Below are 21,116 nucleotides of genomic sequence, written 5' to 3'. Positions count from 1 at the left end.
TTTTGAGTTCCACTTGCCGTTTTACCGATCTCGAAACAGAAATTCACACAAGTTGTTCTCTAACAGGCTCAACTTTGTGACACAAAAAAATCGCTACAACACACTTACTACACGACAAAAATTGCCCGTCTAACCTCATCGGAACCTTTATATCAATGAGGTACAAGTTGATGTTACATGAGGCAAGTGTTTCCCTTACTGTTGTACTGACTGTTGATTTCTCCCAACACTTACTGCTGTACTGACTGTTCACTTCTCCCAACACTTACTGCTGTACTGACTGTTGATTTCTACCAACACTTACTGCTGTACTGACTGTTGATTTCTCCCAACACTTACTGCTGTACTGACTGTTGATTTCTCCCAACACTTACTGCTGTACTGACTGTTGACTTCTCGCAACACTTACTGCTGTACTGACTGTTGACTTCTCGCAACACTTACTGCTGTACTGACTGTTGATTTCTACCAACACTTACTGCTGTACTGACTGTTGATTTCTCCCAACACTTACTGCTGTACTGACTGTTGATTTCTCCCAACACTTACTGCTGTATTGACTTGATTTCTCCCAACACTTACTGCTGTACTGACTGTTGACTTCTCCCAACACTTACTGCTGTACTGACTGTTGACTTCTCCCAACACTTACTGCTGTACTGACTGTTGATTTCTCCCAACACTTACTGCTGTACTGACTGTTGATTTCTCCCAACACTTACTGCTGTACTGACTGTTGATTTCTACCAACACTTACTGCTGTACTGACTGTTGATTTCTCCCAACACTTACTGCTGTACTGACTGTTGATTTCTCCCAACACTTACTGCTGTACTGACTGTTGATTTCTACCAACACTTACTGCTGTACTGACTGTTGACTTCTCCCAACACTTACTGCTGTACTGACTGTTGATTTCTCCCAACACTTACTGCTGTACTGACTGTTGACTTCTCCCAGCACTTACTGCTGTACTGACTGTTGACTTCTCCCAACACTTACTGCTGTACTGACTGTTGATTTCTACCAACACTTACTGCTGTACTGACTGTTGATTTCTCCCAACACTTACTGCTGTACTGACTGTTGACTTCTCCCAACACTTACTGCTGTACTGACTGTTGACTTCTCCCAACACTTACTGCTGTACTGACTGTTCACTTCTTCCAACACTTACTGCTGTACTGACTGACTGTTCACTTCTTCCAACACTTACTGCTCTACTGACTGACTGTTCACTTCTCCCAACACTTACTGCTCTACTGACTGACTGTTCACTTCTCCCAACACTTACCTTTAACAATTCTCTCAATTTGCTGACTGTTGAAGTTGGAAAGTCCAATTGCTTTAGCTTTTCCGGCATCAACCTGTCAATAAATAAATAAATAATTAAATAAAACTAACGAATGAAATTTTTGGAAAAACGTTAAGGGATACTTTGAAAACAAGAAAAAGAAACAAAACAAATTGTTTTTTTCCTCAGCTGACACTCAGGCCCCCGGGGATCGATCCCCGGTACAGCTGGAAAACATTACGAAGTGTTTGCTTAAGACAACTGTTGTCTATGTTCACACATCAGTAAAATAGGTACCTGGTTCTTAGTGGACTGGTGTGGGTCGCATCCTGGGACAAAACTGACCTAATTTGCCCGAAATGTTCTGCATAACAAGCGGCTTTCTATAGAGTAATACGTCATTGATGTCAGCTAGGCCTGTATATATTGATGTCAGTGGTGACGTGTACTTAGCTTTGTGAAGACCTGTTTGTGCGCTCTCTACGAATTGAAGCAAGATGCACTCCATCGAGCAACTTTACCAACAGCTTAAGGAAGAATTGAGGATGGCGAAGATGGAGATTCGGCGACTGACCGAGGAAAACAAGAAGATTCGTAGTAGTCCTCCTGTTTTGAGTCCTCAGGTCAAGAAGGGAAACTGGTCAGTGGCTGGACAGCAGGGAACGAAGTTGACGATCAAGAAGACGAATGGAAAGGTAGAAACGATGAAAAAGAAAGAGACTGCCGTGGAAACTGTTGTGGAAACATCTAATACATTCTCAGTACTACCCGACGAATGTGAGTCGACTACTGGGAACATCACAACGAATGACATCAAGGAAGGTAAGAATATTGTTGTTGTTGGGGATAGCCAAGTTAGGTATATGGATAGGGCTTTCTGCTTGAAGGACAGGAGTAGGAGACAGAGGGTTTGCTTTCCTGGGGCTGGGATGGAGAATATTGTTTGCCGTCTGGATGACATCATGAGAGGTAATGGGAGCAATCCTGTTATCTGTCTCAGTGCTGGAGGCAACGATGTTGGCAGACATAGGAGTGAAGACCTGATTAGCAGGTATAGGCCAGCAATAGAAATAATTAGGAGGAAGGGTGGGCACCCTGTCATATGTGGTATTTAGCCAAGGAGAGGAGTTGGAAATGAATGGTTGTCCAGGGCAATTGGTGTCAATTGCTGGCTGGACAAATACTGTAAGGAAAATGTGGTAACATTCATTGACAACTGGGACCTCTTCTATGGCAGAAATGACATGTATGCCAGGGATGGGGTTCACTTATCTAGGTCTGGGGTGGGAGCACTGGCAACTGCAGTGAAGGGAGCTGTTAGGACTTTAAACTAGAAATAGTTAGTGGTATGGGGTTTGGCAGGAAAACAGTGAAGTCCCAGTGTAGTAATATTATGAGTTCTAGGGGAACTAGTAATAAGCAGAACGAGGTAGATATTGAAAAGCCAGTAAGGACAGTAATAGGTTTAGTAGAAAAACAGAAATGAGCAGGAAGGGTAAAGAGAAAGGAGAGTCTTTCAATGTTTATTATGCTAATAGCCGTAGTGCTAGGAATAAGATGGACGAGTTGAGATTAGTTGCTAGTGCAGGTAACATTGATGCATTTGCCTTAACTGAGACGTGGTTTAATTCAAAAAGTCGGGACATGCCTGCGGAATGTCACATTCAGGGTTTTAAATTGTTCCAAGTAGATAGAAGTGTCGGGAAGGGGGGTGGGGTGGCATTGTATGCCCGAGATCGCTTGAACTGTTGCATAAAAACGGGTATTAAGTCTGAGGTAACACATACAGAGTCTGTTTGGATAGAATTTTCAGAGGGGCATGAAAAACTGATTTTAGGAGTGATATACCGTCCCCCAAACTTAGATAGGGACCAAGGGAGACTACTATGGGAGGAAATTGTTAAGGCCACAAGGCACGATAATGTAGTAATTCTAGGAGACTTTAACTTTAGTCATATTGATTGGAATTTCTTGACTGGGAATTTAGAATCATACGACTTCTTAGAAGTAGTTCAGGATTGTTTTTTGAAGTAGTTTGTGACAGAACCTACAAGGGAAAATAACCTGCTTGACTTAGTTCTGGCAAACAATGAATCCCTTGTTAATAATTTAGAAATTTCAGAGGAACTGGGTGCTAGCGACCACAAATCAATTACATTTAGCATTGAATGGAAGTACGATAGTAGCGATAACTCAGTAACAGTCCCAGATTTTCGCTTAGCAGATTACGATGGGCTTAGAGAACACTTATCATCTGTTGACTGAGGTAACGAAGAGAGCTATCAATATGACAGTTTTCTGAACACTATACATGCTGCTCAAAGAACGTTTATCCCGTATAAAGAAATTAGATCAAATAGAAATGACCCAAAATGGATGAATAATAGGCTCAAATATCTACTAGGGCATAAGAAAGGAATTTATAGGCGTATCAAAACAGGTGAGGGTCACCTTATGAATCAGTATATTGACATTAAGAGGGACATTAAAAGGGGAATAAGAAAAGCTAAAAGGGACTATGAAATTAAAGTTGCTAGGGATTCTAAAACTAACCCAAAAAGTTTTTTCCAGGTCTATAGAACAAAAGTTAGAGATAAGATAGGTCCCCTTAAAAATAAATATGGGCACCTTACTGACAAAGAGAATGAAATGTGCTCGATTTTAAATAATTATTTTCTCTCGGTTTTTACACAGGAAGACACTAACAATATTCCAGTAATTAGTTTTTATAGTGGGCTAGAAGAAGATAAATTATGTAACATCCCAGTCACTAGTGAAATGGTTGTGAAGTAGATAGACAGACTGAAGCAAAATAAGCCGCCGGGTCCTGATGAGGTTTTTTCAAGGGTTCTTAAGGAATGCAAAATGGAACTCTGTGAACCATTAACTAATATTTTTAATTTATCTCTTCAAACATGTGTAGTGTCTGATATGTGGAAGATGGCTAATGTAATTCCTATTTTTAAAACAGGGGACAAGTCGTTACCGTCAAATTACCGCCCAATAAGCCTGACCTCAATTGTAGGCAAATTACTAGAGTCAATTATAGCTGAGATTATGAGAAGCCATCTCGATAAGCATAGCTTGATTAATGATACTCAGCATGGATTCACAAGAGGCCGGTCTTGTCTAACTAATTTATTAACTTTCTTCAGTAAAGCTTTTGAGGCTGTTGACCACGATAAAGAATTTGATATTATTTACTTAGATTTTAGTAAGGCTTTTGATAGAGTTCCGCACCATAGACTGTTAAAGAAAGTGGCAGCTCATGGCATTGGGGAAAAAGTGTTCTCGTGGATCGAGTCATGGCTCACTGACAGGAAGCAAAGAGTGTCCATAAATGGGGTTAAGTCCGAGTGGGGATCTGTAACAAGTGGCGTTCCACAGGGATCAGTCTTGGGCCCGTTGTTGTTTATAATATATATCAATGACCTTGATGAGGGAATTACTAGTGATATGAACAAATTCGCCGATGACACAAAGATAGGTAGGATAATTGATTCAAACGTTGATGTTAGGGAACTTCAGGAGGATTTAAACAAACTCTACTCTTGGTCAGAAAAGTGGCAGATGCAGTTCAATGTAGATAAATGCAAGGTTCTGAAGTTCGGGAGTGTCCATAACCCTAGCATTTATAAGTTAAATGATGTAGAACTTTGCCATACAGATTGCGAAAAGGACTTGGGGGTTATGGTGAGCAGCAACCTTAAACCAAGACAGCAATGCCTAAGCGTACGAAATAAAGCAAATAGATTACTGGGATTTATATCAAGAAGTGTAAGCAACAGAAGTCCAGAGGTCATACTGCAGCTTTATACATCATTAGTAAGGCCTCACCTAGATTATGCAGCTCAATTCTGGTATCCATATTACAGAATGGACATAAATTCGTTAGAAAACATTCAGCGTAGGATGACTAAATTAATACATAACATTAGAAATCTTCCTTATGAAGAAAGATTGAAGACTCTTAAGTTACATTCACTTGTTAGACGAAGAATGAGGGGAGACCTGATCGAAGTGTATAAGTGGAAGATAGGTATTAATAAAGGGGATATTAATAAGGTCTTGAGGATATCTCTCCAAGAGAGAACCCGCAGTAATGGATTTAAATAAGATAAGTTTAGATTTAGAAAGGACACAGGAAAGTATTGGTTTGGAAATAGGGTAGTTGATGAGTGGAATAGTCTACCTAGTTGGGTTATTGAGGCTAGCACTTTGGGTAGTTTCAAATTTAGGTTGGATAACTACATTCTTATGAGTGGGAGAGGTTGGATTTGAGTGGGACTTGCACATCAGAGCTTATTTCTTGGGTAGCATTGAAAATTAGGTTGGTCAAATGTTTTGTTAGTGGGATGAATTGTAAAGAAGCTGCCTAGTATGGGCCAACAGGCCTGCTGCAGTGTTCCTCCTTTCTTATGTTCTAGGACTGTATACATTGATGTCAGCTAGGGCTGTATACATTGATGTCAGCTAGGCCTGTATACACTGATGTCAGCTAGGCCTGTATACATTGATGTCAGCTAGGCCTGTATACATTGATGTCAGCTAGGACTATATACACTGATGTCAGCTAGGACTGTATACATTGATGTCAGCTAGGCATGTATACACTGACGTCAGCTAGGACTGTATACATTGATGTCAGCTAGGACTGTATACATTAATGTCAGCTAGGACTGTATACATTAATGTCAGCTAGGACTGTATACATTAATGTCAGCTAGGAATGTATACATTAATGTCAGCTAGGACTGTATACATTAATGTCAGCTAGGACTGTATACATTAATGTCAGCTAGGACTGTATACATTAATGTCAGCTAGGACTGTATACATTAATGTCAGCTAGGACTGTATACATTGATGTCAGCTAGGACTGTATACATTAATGTCAGCTACGACTGTATACATTGATGTCAGCTAGGACTGTATACATTAATGTCAGCTAGGACTGTATACATTGATGTCAGCTAGGACTGTATACATTAATGTCAGCTAGGACTGTATACATTAATGTCAGCTAGGACTGTATACATTAATGTCAGCTAGGACTGTATACATTGATGTCAGCTAGGACTGTATACATTAATGTCAGCTAGGACTGTATACATTGATGTCAGCTAGGACTGTATACATTAATGTCAGCTAGGACTGTATACATTGATGTCAGCTAGGACTGTATACATTAATGTCAGCTAGGACTGTATACATTAATGTCAGCTAGGACTGTATACATTGATGTCAGTTAGGACTCTATACATTAATGTCAGCTAGGACTGTATACATTAATGTCAGCTAGGACTGTATACATTGATGTCAGCTAGGACTGTATACATTAATGTCAGCTAGGACTGTATACATTAATGTCAGCTAGGACTGTATACATTAATGTCAGCTAGGACTGTATACATTGATGTCAGCTAGGACTGTATACATTAATGTCAGCTAGGACTGTATACATTAATGTCAGCTAGGCCTGTATACATTGATGTCAGTTAGGACTGTATACACTGATGTCAGCTAGGCCTGTATACACTGATGCCAGCTAGGCCTCTATACATTGATGTCAGCTAGGACTGTATACACTGATGTCAGCTAGGCCTGTATACATTGATGTCAGTTAGGCCTGTATACATTGATGTCAGCTAGGACTATATACACTGATGTCAGCTAGGACTGTATACATTGATGTCAGCTAGGCCTGTATACACTGATGTCAGCTAGGACTGTATACATTAATGTCAGCTAGGACTGTATACATTAATGTCAGCTAGGACTGTATACATTGATGTCAGTTAGGACTGAATACATTAATGTCAGCTAGGACTGTATACATTAATGTCAGCTAGGACTGTATACATTAATGTCAGCTAGGACTGTATACATTGATGTCAGCTAGGCCTGTATACACTGATGTCAGCTAGGACTGTATACATTAATGTCAGCTAGGACTGTATACATTAATGTCAGCTAGGATTGTATACATTGATGTCAGTTAGGACTGTATACATTAATGTCAGCTAGGACTGTATACATTAATGTCAGCTAGGACTGTATACATTAATGTCAGCTAGGACTGTATACATTAATGTCAGCTAGGACTGTATACATTAATGTCAGCTAGGACTGTATACATTGATGTCAGTTAGGACTGTATACATTAATGTCAGCTAGGACTGTATACATTAATGTCAGCTAGGACTGTATACATTAATGTCAGCTAGGACTGTATACATTAATGTCAGCTAGGACTGTATACATTAATGTCAGCTAGGACTGTATACATTAATGTCAGCTAGGACTGTATACATTAATGTCAGCTAGGACTGTATACATTAATGTCAGCTAGGACTGTATACATTAATGTCAGCTAGGACTGTATACATTAATGTCAGCTAGGACTGTATACATTAATGTCAGCTAGGACTGTATACATTAATGTCAGCTAGGACTGTATACATTGATGTCAGCTAGGACTGTATACATTAATGTCAGCTAGGACTGTATACATTGATGTCAGCTAGGACTGTATACATTAATGTCAGCTAGGACTGTATACATTAATGTCAGCTAGGACTGACTGTATACATTGATGTCAGCTAGGCTGTATACATTGATGTCAGCTGTATACATTAATGTCAGCTAGGACTGTATACATTAATGTCAGCTAGGACTGTATACATTAATGTCAGCTAGGACTGTATACATTAATGTCAGCTAGGACTGTATACATTAATGTCAGCTAGGACTGTATACATTAATGTCAGCTAGGACTGTATACATTAATGTCAGCTAGGACTGTATACATTAATGTCAGCTAGGACTGTATACATTAATGTCAGCTAGGACTGTATACATTAATGTCAGCTAGGACTGTATACATTAATGTCAGCTAGGACTGTATACATTAATGTCAGCTAGGACTGTATACATTAATGTCAGCTAGGACTGTATACATTAATGTCAGCTAGGACTGTATACATTAATGTCAGCTAGGACTGTATACATTAATGTCAGCTAGGACTGTATACATTAATGTCAGCTAGGACTGTATACATTAATGTCAGCTAGGACTGTATACATTAATGTCAGCTAGGACTGTATACATTAATGTCAGCTAGGACTGTATACATTAATGTCAGCTAGGACTGTATACATTAATGTCAGCTAGGACTGTATACATTAATGTCAGCTAGGACTGTATACATTAATGTCAGCTAGGACTGTATACATTAATGTCAGCTAGGACTGTATACATTAATGGACTGTATACATTGATGTCAGCTAGGACTGTATACATTAATGTCAGCTAGGACTGTATACATTAATGTCAGCTAGGACTGTATACATTAATGTCAGCTAGGACTGTATACATTAATGTCAGCTAGGACTGTATACATTAATGTCAGCTAGGACTGTATACATTAATGTCAGCTAGGACTGTATACATTAATGTCAGCTAGGACTGTATACATTAATGTCAGCTAGGACTGTATACATTAATGTCAGCTAGGACTGTATACATTAATGTCAGCTAGGACTGTATACATTAATGTCAGCTAGGACTGTATACATTAATGTCAGCTAGGACTGTATACATTAATGTCAGCTAGGACTGTATACATTAATGTCAGCTAGGACTGTATACATTAATGTCAGCTAGGACTGTATACATTAATGTCAGCTAGGACTGTATACATTAATGTCAGCTAGGACTGTATACATTAATGTCAGCTAGGACTGTATACATTAATGTCAGCTAGGACTGTATACATTAATGTCAGCTAGGACTGTATACATTAATGTCAGCTAGGACTGTATACATTAATGTCAGCTAGGACTGTATACATTAATGTCAGCTAGGACTGTATACATTAATGTCAGCTAGGACTGTATACATTAATGTCAGCTAGGACTGTATACATTAATGTCAGCTAGGACTGTATACATTAATGTCAGCTAGGACTGTATACATTAATGTCAGCTAGGACTGTATACATTAATGTCAGCTAGGACTGTATACATTAATGTCAGCTAGGACTGTATACATTAATGTCAGCTAGGACTGTATACATTAATGTCAGCACTGTATACATTAATGTCAGCTAGGACTGTATACATTAATGTCAGCTATGACTGTATACATTAATGTCAGCTAGGACTGTATACATTAATGTCAGCTAGGACTGTATACATTAATGTCAGCTAGGACTGTATACATTAATGTCAGCTAGGACTGTATACATTAATGTCAGCTAGGACTGTATACATTAATGTCAGCTAGGACTGTATACATTAATGTCAGCTAGGACTGTATACATTAATGTCAGCTAGGACTGTATACATTAATGTCAGCTAGGACTGTATACATTAATGTCAGCTAGGACTGTATACATTAATGTCAGCTAGGACTGTATACATTAATGTCAGCTAGGACTGTATACATTAATGTCAGCTAGGACTGTATACATTAATGTCAGCTAGGACTGTATACATTAATGTCAGCTAGGACTGTATACATTAATGTCAGCTAGGACTGTATACATTAATGTCAGCTAGGACTGTATACATTAATGTCAGCTAGGACTGTATACATTAATGTCAGCTAGGACTGTATACATTAATGTCAGCTAGGACTGTATACATTAATGTCAGCTAGGACTGTATACATTAATGTCAGCTAGGACTGTATACATTAATGTCAGCTAGTCAGACTGTATACATTAATGTCAGCTAGGACTGTATACATTAATGTCAGCTAGGACTGTATACATTAATGTCAGCTAGGACTGTATACATTAATGTCAGCTAGGACTGTATACATTAATGTCAGCTAGGACTGTATACATTAATGTCAGCTAGGACTGTATACATTAATGTCAGCTAGGACTGTATACATTAATGTCAGCTAGGACTGTATACATTAATGTCAGCTAGGACTGTATACATTAATGTCAGCTAGGACTGTATACATTAATGTCAGCTAGGACTGTATACATTAATGTCAGCTGACTATACATTAATGTCAGCTAGGACTGTATACATTAATGTCAGCTAGGACTGTATACATTAATGTCAGCTAGGACTGTATACATTAATGTCAGCTAGGACTGTATACATTAATGTCAGCTAGGACTGTATACATTAATGTCAGCTAGGACTGTATACATTGATGTCAGCTAGGGCTGTATACATTAATGTCAGCTAGGACTGTATACATTAATGTCAGCTAGGACTGTATACATTGATGTCAGCTAGGACTGTATACATTAATGTCAGCTAGGACTGAATACATTAATGTCAGCTAGGACTGTATACATTAATGTCAGCTAGGACTGTATACATTAATGTCAGCTAGGACTGTATACATTAATGTCAGCTAGGACTGTATACATTAATGTCAGCTAGGACTGTATACATTAATGTCAGCTAGGACTGTATACATTAATGTCAGCTAGGACTGTATACATTAATGTCAGCTAGGACTGTATACATTAATGTCAGCTAGGACTGTATACATTAATGTCAGCTAGGACTGTATACATTAATGTCAGCTAGGACTGTATACATTAATGTCAGCTAGGACTGTATACATTAATGTCAGCTAGGACTGTATACATTAATGTCAGCTAGGACTGTATACATTAATGTCAGCTAGGACTGTATACATTAATGTCAGCTAGGACTGTATACATTAATGTCAGCTAGGACTGTATACATTGATGTCAGCTAGGACTGTATACATTAATGTCAGCTAGGACTGTATACATTAATGTCAGCTAGGACTGTATACATTAATGTCAGCTAGGGCTGTATACATTAATGTCAGTTAGGACTGTATACATTAATGTCAGCTAGGACTGTATACATTAATGTCAGCTAGGACTGTATACATTAATGTCAGCTAAGACTGTATACATTGATGTCAGCTAGGACTGTATACATTAATGTCAGCTAGGACTGTATACACTGATGTCAGCTAGGACTGTATACATTAATGTCAGCTAGGACTGAATACATTAATGTCAGCTAGGACTGTATACATTAATGTCAGCTAGGACTGTATACATTAATGTCAGCTAGGACTGAATACATTAATGTCAGCTAGGACTGTATACATTAATGTCAGCTAGGACTGAATACATTAATGTCAGCTAGGACTGAATACATTAATGTCAGCTAGGACTGAATACATTAATGTCAGCTAGGACTGTATACATTAATGTCAGCTAGGACTGTATACATTAATGTCAGCTAGGGCTGTATACATTAATGTCAGTTAGGACTGTATACATTAATGTCAGCTAGGACTGTATACATTAATGTCAGCTAGGACTGTATACATTAATGTCAGCTAGGACTGTATACATTGATGTCAGCTAGGACTGTATACATTAATGTCAGCTAGGACTGTATACACTGATGTCAGCTAGGACTGTATACATTAATGTCAGCTAGGACTGAATACATTAATGTCAGCTAGGACTGTATACATTAATGTCAGCTAGGACTGTATACATTAATGTCAGCTAGGACTGAATACATTAATGTCAGCTAGGACTGTATACATTAATGTCAGCTAGGACTGTGTACCTTGTACATGTACTTGTAGAAATAAAGACATTATTATTAATTTTCAAATAAATACTTTGAGACCTTCCCGAGGAACATAAAACATTCTGGCAAATAAAAAGATTCTTGTCTTGTAGGGGAAGCAGGATCTGGTAGGGGAAGCAGGATCTGGTAGGGGAAGCAGGATCTGGTAGGGGAAGCAGGATCTGGTAGGGGAAGCAGGATCTGGTAGGGGAAGCAGGATCTGGTAGGGGAAGCAGGATCTGGTAGGGGAAGCAGGATCTGGTAGGGGAAGCAGGATCTGGTAGGGGAAGCAGGATTTGGTAGGGGAAGCAGGATCTGGTAGGGGAAGCAGGATCTGGTAGGGGAACCAGGATCTGGTAGGGGAAGCAGGATCTGGTAGGGGAAGCAGGATCTGGTAGGGGAAGCAGGATCTGGTAGGGGAAGCAGGATCTGGTAGGGGAAGCAGGATCTGGTAGGGGAAGCAGGATCTGGTAGGGGAAGCAGGATCTGGTAGGGGAAGCAGGATCTGGTAGGGGAAGCAGGATCTGGTAGGGGAACCAGGATCTGGTAGGGGAAGCAGGATCTGGTAGGGGAAGCAGGATCTGCTAGGGGAAGCAGGATCTGGTAGGGGAAGCAGGATCTGGTAGGGGAAACAGGATCTGGTAGGGGAAGCAGGATCTGGTAGGGGAAGCAGGATCTGGTAGGGGAAACAGGATCTGGTAGGGGAAACAGGATCTGGTAGGGGAAGCAGGATCTGGTAGGGGAAGCAGGATCTGGTAGGGGAAACAGGATCTGGTAGGGGAACCAGGATCTGGTAGGGGAACCAGGATCTGGTAGGGGAAGCAGGATCTGGTAGGGGAAGCAGGATCTGGTAGGGGAAACAGGATCTGGTAGGGGAAGCAGGATCTGGTAGGGGAAGCAGGATCTTGTAGGGGAAGCAGGATCTGGTAGGGGAAGCAGGATCTGGTAGGGGAAGCAGGATCTGGTAGGGGAAGCAGGATTTGGTAGGGGAAGCAGGACCTGGTAGGGGAAGCAGGATCTGGTAGGGGAAGCAGGATCTGGTAGGGGAAGCAGGACCTGGTAGGGGAAGCAGGATCTGGTAGGGGAAGCAGGATCTGGTAAGGGAAGCAGGATTTGGTAGGGGAAGCAGGACCTGGTAGGGGAAGCAGGATCTGGTAGGGGAAGCAGGATCTGGTAGGGGAAGCAGGACCTGGTAGGGGAAGCAGGATCTGGTAGGGGAAGCAGGATCTGGTAGGGGAAGCAGGATCTGGTAGGGGAAGCAGGACCTGGTAGGGGAAGCAGGACCTGGTAGGGGAAGCAGGATCTGGTAGGGGAAGCAGGATCTGGACGGGGGTCGTCCCACAGTTACTAAAAACAACAGACATAGCCCCACTCCACAAAGGGGGCAGTAAAGCAACAGCAAAGAACTACAGACTAATAGCACTAACATCCCATATCATAAAAATCTTTGAAAGGGTCCTAAGAAGCAAGATCACCACGCATCTAGAAACCCATCAGTTACACAACCCAGGGCAACATGGGTTTAGAACAGGTCGCTCCTGTCTGTCTCAACTATTGGACCACTACGACAAGGTCCTAAATGCACTAGAAGACAAAAAGAATGCAGATGTAATATATACAGACTTTGCAAAAGCCTTCGACAAGTGTGACCATGGCGTAATAGCGCACAAAATGCGTGCTAAAGGAATAACAGGAAAAGTCGGTCGATGGATCTTTAATTTCCTCACTAACAGAACACAGAGAGTAGTCGTCAACAGAGTAAAGTCCGAGGCAGCTACGGTGAAAAGCTCTGTTCCACAAGGCACAGTACTCGCTCCCATCTTGTTCCTCATCCTTATATCCGACATAGACAAGGATGTCAGCCACAGCACCGTGTCTTCCTTTGCAGATGACACCCGAATCTGCATGACAGTGTCTTCCATTGCAGACACTGCAAAGCTCCAGGCAGACATCAACCAAATCTTTCAGTGGGCTGCAGAAAACAATATGAAGTTCAACGATGAGAAATTTCAATTACTCAGATATGGTAAACATGAGGAAATTAAATCTTCATCAGAGTACAAAACAAATTCTGGCCACAAAATAGAGCGAAACACCAACGTCAAAGACCTGGGAGTGATCATGTCGGAGGATCTCACCTTCAAGGACCATAACATTGTATCAATCGCATCTGCTAGAAAAATGACAGGATGGATAATGAGAACCTTCAAAACTAGGGAGGCCAAGCCCATGATGACACTCTTCAGGTCACTTGTTCTATCTAGGCTGAAATATTGCTGCACACTAACAGCACCTTTCAAGGCAGGTGAAATTGCCGACCTAGAAAATGTACAGAGAACTTTCACGGCGCGCATAACGGAGATAAAACACCTCAATTATTGGGAGCGCTTGAGGTTCCTAAACCTGTATTCCCTGGAATGCAGGAGGGAGAGATACATGATTATATACACCTGGAAAATCCTAGAGGGACTAGTACCGAACTTGCACACGAAAATCACTCACTACGAAAGCAAAAGACTTGGCAGACGATGCACCATCCCCCCAATGAAAAGCAGGGGTGTCACTAGCACGTTAAGAGACCATACAATAAGTGTCAGGGGCCCGAGACTGTTCAACTGCCTCCCAGCACACATAAGGGGGATTACCAACAGACCCCTGACAGTCTTCAAGCTGGCACTGGACAAGCACCTAAAGTCAGTTCCGGATCAGCCGGGCTGTGGCTCGTATGTTGGTTTGCGTGCAGCCAGCAGCAACAGCCTGGTTGATCAGGCTCTGATCCACCAGGAGGCCTGGTCTCAGACCGGGCCGCGGGGGCGTTGACCCCCGGAACTCTCTCCAGGTAAACTCCAGGTAAAACTCTAGGGGAAGCAGGATCTGGTAGGGGAAGCAGGACCTGGTAGGGGAAGCAGGATCTGGTAGGGGAAGCAGGATCTGGTAGGGGAAGCAGGATCTGGTAGGGGAAGCAGGACCTGGTAGGGGAAGCAGGATCTGGTAGGGGAAGCAGGATCTGGTAGGGGAAGCAGGATCTGGTAGGGGAAGCAGGATCTGGTAGGGGAAGCAGGATCTGGTAGGGGAAGCAGGACCTGGTAGGGGAAGCAGGACCTGGTAGGGGAAGCAGGATCTGGTAGGGGAAGCAGGATCTGGTAGGGGAAGCAGGATCTGGTAGGGGAAGCAGGATCTGGTAGGGGAAGCAGGATCTGGTAGGGGAAGCAGGATCTGGTAGGGGAAGCAGGACCTGGTAGGGGAAGCAGGATCTGGTAGGGGAAGCAGGATCTGGTAGGGGAAGCAGGATCTGGTAGGGGAAGCAGGACCTGGTAGGGGATGCAGGACCTGGTAGGGGAAGCAGGATCTGGTAGGGGAAGCAGGACCTGGTAGGGGAAGCAGGATCTGGTAGGGGAAGCAGGATCTGGTAGGGGAAGCAGGATCTGGTAGGGGAAGCAGGATCTGGTAGGGGAAGCAGGATCTGGTAGGGGAAGCAGGATCTGGTAGGGGAAGCAGGACCTGGTAGGGGAAGCAGGACCTGGTAGGTAAGGATGGACTGTTTTTGTCTCATATTTATTTGGTAAAGTTTGGTCAGGAACTGAAGATATAATTGAAACATTTTTAGGGGTTACTTTAGTGTGCAGTTGTTAGTGGGAATGACGGTGAGTAACTTAACGTTATATTAACAAGTATTATAATTAAATGTAGTTGCTTAATGAAGTCCCTTTAGGTACATAGCAACGTGTTTGAGAAGGTATCCTCAATAACTTTAATAATTCTTCTACTAATAATAATATGTTTATTTACTACAAGTACATGTACAAGGTATACACACCATAGCTGACATCACTGACATACTACTATATAGAAAGCCGCTTGTTATGTGGAGCATTTCCCGCAAATTAGGTCAGTTTTGTCCCAGGATGTGACCCACACCAGTCCACTAACACACACCATTTTAATGTTCACCCAGGTACCTATTTTAAACTGATGGGTGAACATGGACAGGAACAGCAGATGTCTTATAGAAACACATCCTTAATGTTTTCCAACCGTACCGGAGGAGATTCGAACCCCGGACCTGAGTGTGTGAGGTAAGTGCGCAAGGGAACGAACTAAGAGTGTGTGTGTGTCATGAATTTGTTTCCTGTTAAGGGGTGTACATAAGAATTTTCCCTGGTTTAGTATGTCAGTGCAATGTTATTGTTGTGTTCGGTCAATTAACACATTTATATACATGTGCATTTTCTGTATAGTATGATGAAGGAATGTTAATTATGTTCTCAGTTAGGTATTTATGTTTAAGGAAGTAAGTGAAACCCGAGTCCTCAGTTCTCTTGTTAACGGAGGATGCAAAGGAACAGGAGGAGGAGGAGAAGCAGCAGGAGGAGAAGGAAAAGGAGAAGGAGAAGGAAAAAGAGAAGGAGGAGAAAGAGAAGGAGCAGGAGGAGAAGAAGGAGGAGAAGTATGAGAGGAGGAGCAGGAGAACTAGGAGGTTACAGACATCACTTGCAGTACCTGATAAAGTCAGTGACAGAGAAACAAGTCAGCAGATATAATGATTATTAATTCAGAGAGAGTTTTTATCTTAGACAACATTTAGCTCGTCTATGTTTCGGTCACCTCAGAGACAACCACAAAGTTAAATTTTTTCTTAGATAAGGATTAAGCTTTATCAGTCACAATAAAGCTAATTCCTGAATGCATAACACTAACCAATAAATAGAGTAGTTAAGGGAGTAAATACTCTTGGTGGTTCACAAAATAAAGTGAAATTTTCTTATTCTCATGGAATGTATTTAGTTTATTTCTAGAGAATGGTATTTATTTAATCAGCATTATTATTATTGACATATGTAGCATCCACAGAAATTTGCCACCGAGGCCTGGTGACAAAAAATCTCTCTTCACACGGTGAATATCCGAGTTTACTTCCCAGTGAAGGGTGGAAACAACGGACGTGTTTCCTTACACCTGTTGTCTATGTTCACCCATCAGTAAAATAGGTACCTGGGTGTTAGTGGACTGGTGTGGGTCGCATCCTGGAACAAAACTGACCTAATTTCCCTGAAATGCTCCACATAACAAGGGACTTTCTATATAGTAGTATGTCATTGATGTCAGCTATGGTCTGTATACCTTGTACATGTACTTGTAGTAAATAAAGGTATTGATATGAGATAAGTGTGAGTACAAACCTGAGCCTCCATGGCTCTCCAGACTCCCTCAAGGTTGGTCTTCACGTCAAGAACACTATTACCATCATTGTCCTTCGGGAAAATGTCATTGTCATCCTTCCCTAAAAGAAATCGTGTATCAGGGATTAGTTAATTTCGACACGTTTCCTTACACCTATTGTCCTGTTCACCTAGCAGCAAATAGGTACCTGGGTGTTAGTCGACTGGTGTGGGTCGCATCCTGGGGGACAAGATTAAGGACCCCAATGGAAATAAGTTAGACAGTCCTCGATGACGCACTGACTTTCTTGGGTTATCCTGGGTGGCTAACCTTCCGGGGTTAAAAATCCGAACGAAATCTTATCTTATCTTAATGTTCCAAGAAAGATGTTATCAGTTACTGAGACATTATGAAGATTAAATTACCATCACAAATATGTCATTTTTAAAAATTGCTTTTAATACGCTAGTTACAAACTCATTACTCACTTGAGAGAATTAAATGAGTGAATTAGAGCACAGAAAACACAGAGCACATGTGTAAAAACAGAGCAGCAAAGAGTTAAGAGACAGCTCATGGGCTGGAGCTCTCAGTGTAAACTCTATGAGTTGACAAAGTACATGTTACATTGTGATAGTGAAAGTGATCATGACCAACCATGTTACATTGTGATAGTGAAAGTGATCATGACCAACCATGTTACATTGTGATAGTGAAAGTGATCATGACCAACCATGTTACATTGTGATAGTGAAAGTGATCATGACCAACCATGTTACATTGTGATAGTGAAAGTGATCATGACCAACCATGTTACATTGTGATAGTGAAAGTGATCATGACCAACCATGTTACATTGTGATAGTGAAAGTGATCATGACCAACCATGTTACATTGTGATAGTGAAAGTGATCATGACCAACCATGTTACACTGTGATAGTGAAAGTGATCATGACCAACCATGTTACATTGTGATAGTGAAAGTGATCATGACCAACCATGTTACATTGTGATAGTGAAAGTGATCATGACCAACCATGTTACATTGTGATAGTGAAAGTGATCATGACCAACCATGTTACATTGTGATAGTGAAAGTGATCATGACCAACCATGTTACATTGTGATAGTGAAAGTGATCATGACCAACCATGTTACATTGTGATAGTGAAAGTGATCATGACCAACCATGTTATAACTGCTCAAGACGAAGTCAATTGGCAATTTGCCTGATTAATTGATTCATAATTCTGAAAAATCTGCTAAACTTTAAATTCACAGATTTTGTTTTAAATTTTTACATTGTAAAAATGATCATAATTAGTCATTTTATAATGTTTTAAAAAGTCTTACAACATTCTTCACATTAATATTTTTGTCTCAGGAGCCGATATAATAACAAAAAAAAGGTCTTATTTTATGAATTAAATCTTTCCTGCTAAATTTATTTCCTATTTCACATTTCTAGATTAATTTTTTTTGTTCTACGAATATAATATTTAATTCCTGCATAAGATTTAGCCGAATTTCTTACAACAGACGTTCAAGATGCCGTGAATAGATTTCAGTCATTATTAAATAAAGTATAGAGTGAAAGTTAAGACACATGTGCAACATCTGGATATCTTTATTGTAGACGTTTCGCCATCCAGTGGCTTTATCAATAGTGTTCACAGCATCGTGGTGGAGGAGAATCTCCTCCACCACGATGCTGTCAACACTAACTCCAAGGCCGAGGGACTGATTACCTCATCTTTTGTATATAGTTCTACTGTCTTCCTATTATGTCCTAGAATCTGTATTGATAAAGCCACTGGATGGCGAAACGTCTACAATAAAGATATCCAGATGTTGCACATGTGTCTTAACTTTCATATTGTCGGTATTTTATACCTTTCTTACACAAAGTATAGAGTGTTTAATCTATCCAGTTTTTGCCCATTTTACCCGGAGTCTGTACAATCTCAGTAGAATATTCAGTACAGTGAACAACTCACAGTAGACTCAGTCTGGGTCAGATGTTGTCTAAAATTTTGAATAGCCAGTTTGTACAGTCTATGGAAATCTAAGGGAAAAAATTACTATACAGTAAATTACTGTATAGTAATTTTTCATTACACTATGATTATTTTAAATTACTATACAGTAAATTAATATAAGCATGAAGTTCACAATGGTAGTCAGTATTCCATGATGTCTTTTTCCTGATGTAGAAGTTAGTTTAACATGTTTATTATGCACCCCATACCCATCCTGTGGGCGGTAGTCACCCCATACCCATCCTGTGGGCGGTAGTCACCCCATACCCATCCTGTGGGCGGTAGTCACCCCATACCCATCCTGTGGGCGGTAGTCAAAAGATTACAGAGGTACATAATTGGTCCAGGGACTGGACTCCAAAGTTTTGATAGCTGAGCAAGTTACAGAGGTAATGAATTCACAATTTACAAAGGTAATGAACTCCAGGTAGGTCTAGTCACAATCATGACAAGTTACAAAGGTATTTACAGATTACAGAGGTACGTAATGGATCCAGGGACCGGGCCCCAAAGTTTTGATGGCTGAACTAGGTACAAGGTAATGAGCTCACAAGTTACAAAGGTAATAAACTCACAAGTTACAAAGGTAATGAACTCACAAGTTACAAAGGTAATGAATCCTGCAAGAATGATGTGTAGAATAAACACTGATGTGGGAGCCGATAATCGTTATTTCCATTTCAATATATATATATATGTTTAGTGTTGCATTTGTTTAGTGTGATTGAACAATAAATATGAGCGAAACGTGATTTAAAACATAGATAATTGTGTAAAACATTTGATCCTTTAAAAATAATTAGAAAATGCTAGAAAACTCATAAGAAAATGCTAGAAAACTCATAAGAAAATGCTAGAAAACTCGTAAGAAAATGCTAGAAAACTCGTAAGAAAATGCTAGAAAACTCGTAAGAAAATGCTAGAAAACTCGTAAGAAAATGCTAGAAAACTCGTAAGAAAATGTTAAAACATAGTAATTTCATCCATATAACAGGATCTAATGTTTTATTAAACTGTCGTAAACATCACCTTTAAACATTTACATCTCTATATTTAATAATTCTTGTCTAATTATATTTCTAAAATCAGGGAGAAATTTTAGTAATAATATTTTTCTATATAGATTAACACACAACATAAATGCGTTTTTTATTACTTATTTCAATCAACTCACTGGTACTTTGCCTCTTATTTATTTACCACTTCTGCCTTTTATCTTGCTCCATCAAAAACACAAGACTTATGGCTATGATAATTATCATATTTATACTTTGATATCTCTCTTAAATAGAGGATATACAATTAAAATTATATTATGGGATGAAGGACGACAGGTGGGCCCAGGAGCTGTAGTACCGCCCATGTCAGCTGGTACCGGGCCACTCAGTTTCATTCTGAGTTACACCAGGTGTGTAACTATTTTTTCATAATCCAGCAACAGAATGTAGCAAATTCTCTCACAGGAAGGTAAATCTGAGTAGTTACAGAGTGAATTAACTCAGCCTTATCAAGAGTTTTTTTTTTTATTTTATTTGGAAATTATTACACACGTTTAGTTATTTTTTTAACTCATCGGTCATCTCTCATCTGGAACCTACGAACCTTGGAACAAGGTACCCAATGTTCTACTGCCGTACCACACTGGTCAATACCTTGGCGCTCAGCTAATGCTAGACGTTTTTGGTCCAAGGCAGCCAGCATTCAGGCAGGTGGTGTTAGCTTTTCAGCTCATCCCCTGCATGTATCGACCGACGAGAGATTTTTCAATGTTTAGAATTCACAGAACAGGCGAAATATCCACAAACACTAATCTCATGTCGAAGGAGACTCGAACCTACAAAATTTGAAAGAAGGTACGCAGTACTCTACTTCCGTACCGCACTGGTCAATATCTTGGTGCCCAGGTAACGCAAGACGTTTTTGGTCCAATCCTACAAGAATTATGTACCCAGCACAGCTAGGTGTTGTACCGTGATCCGAGGACATTCAGTGGTGTGGGTGCTTCAGAGCTAATTTCATCCTC

The 21,116-nt window shown here is 40.4% G+C and overlaps 1 protein-coding gene across 1 annotated transcript in view; it reads right to left on the bottom strand.

Annotated features, from left to right (window-relative positions):
- LOC128687301 (aldo-keto reductase family 1 member B1) overlaps positions 1–21,116 on the bottom strand; it is a 61,984-nt gene that overhangs the window by 21,195 nt on the left and 19,673 nt on the right. The window contains exons 4-5 of the mRNA XM_070098337.1: positions 17,074–17,174; positions 1,295–1,367 (exon numbers count right to left, since the gene is read on the bottom strand). Coding sequence (XP_069954438.1) covers positions 1,295–1,367; positions 17,074–17,174 — 174 coding nt within the window. The remainder of the gene's footprint in view (positions 1–1,294; positions 1,368–17,073; positions 17,175–21,116) is intronic.

The sequence above is a fragment of the Cherax quadricarinatus genome, chromosome 62, assembly GCF_038502225.1.
Source record: "Cherax quadricarinatus isolate ZL_2023a chromosome 62, ASM3850222v1, whole genome shotgun sequence".
In the NCBI taxonomy this organism is placed as follows: domain Eukaryota; kingdom Metazoa; phylum Arthropoda; class Malacostraca; order Decapoda; family Parastacidae; genus Cherax; species Cherax quadricarinatus.
This window is presented reverse-complemented; position numbering and strand designations above follow the sequence as displayed.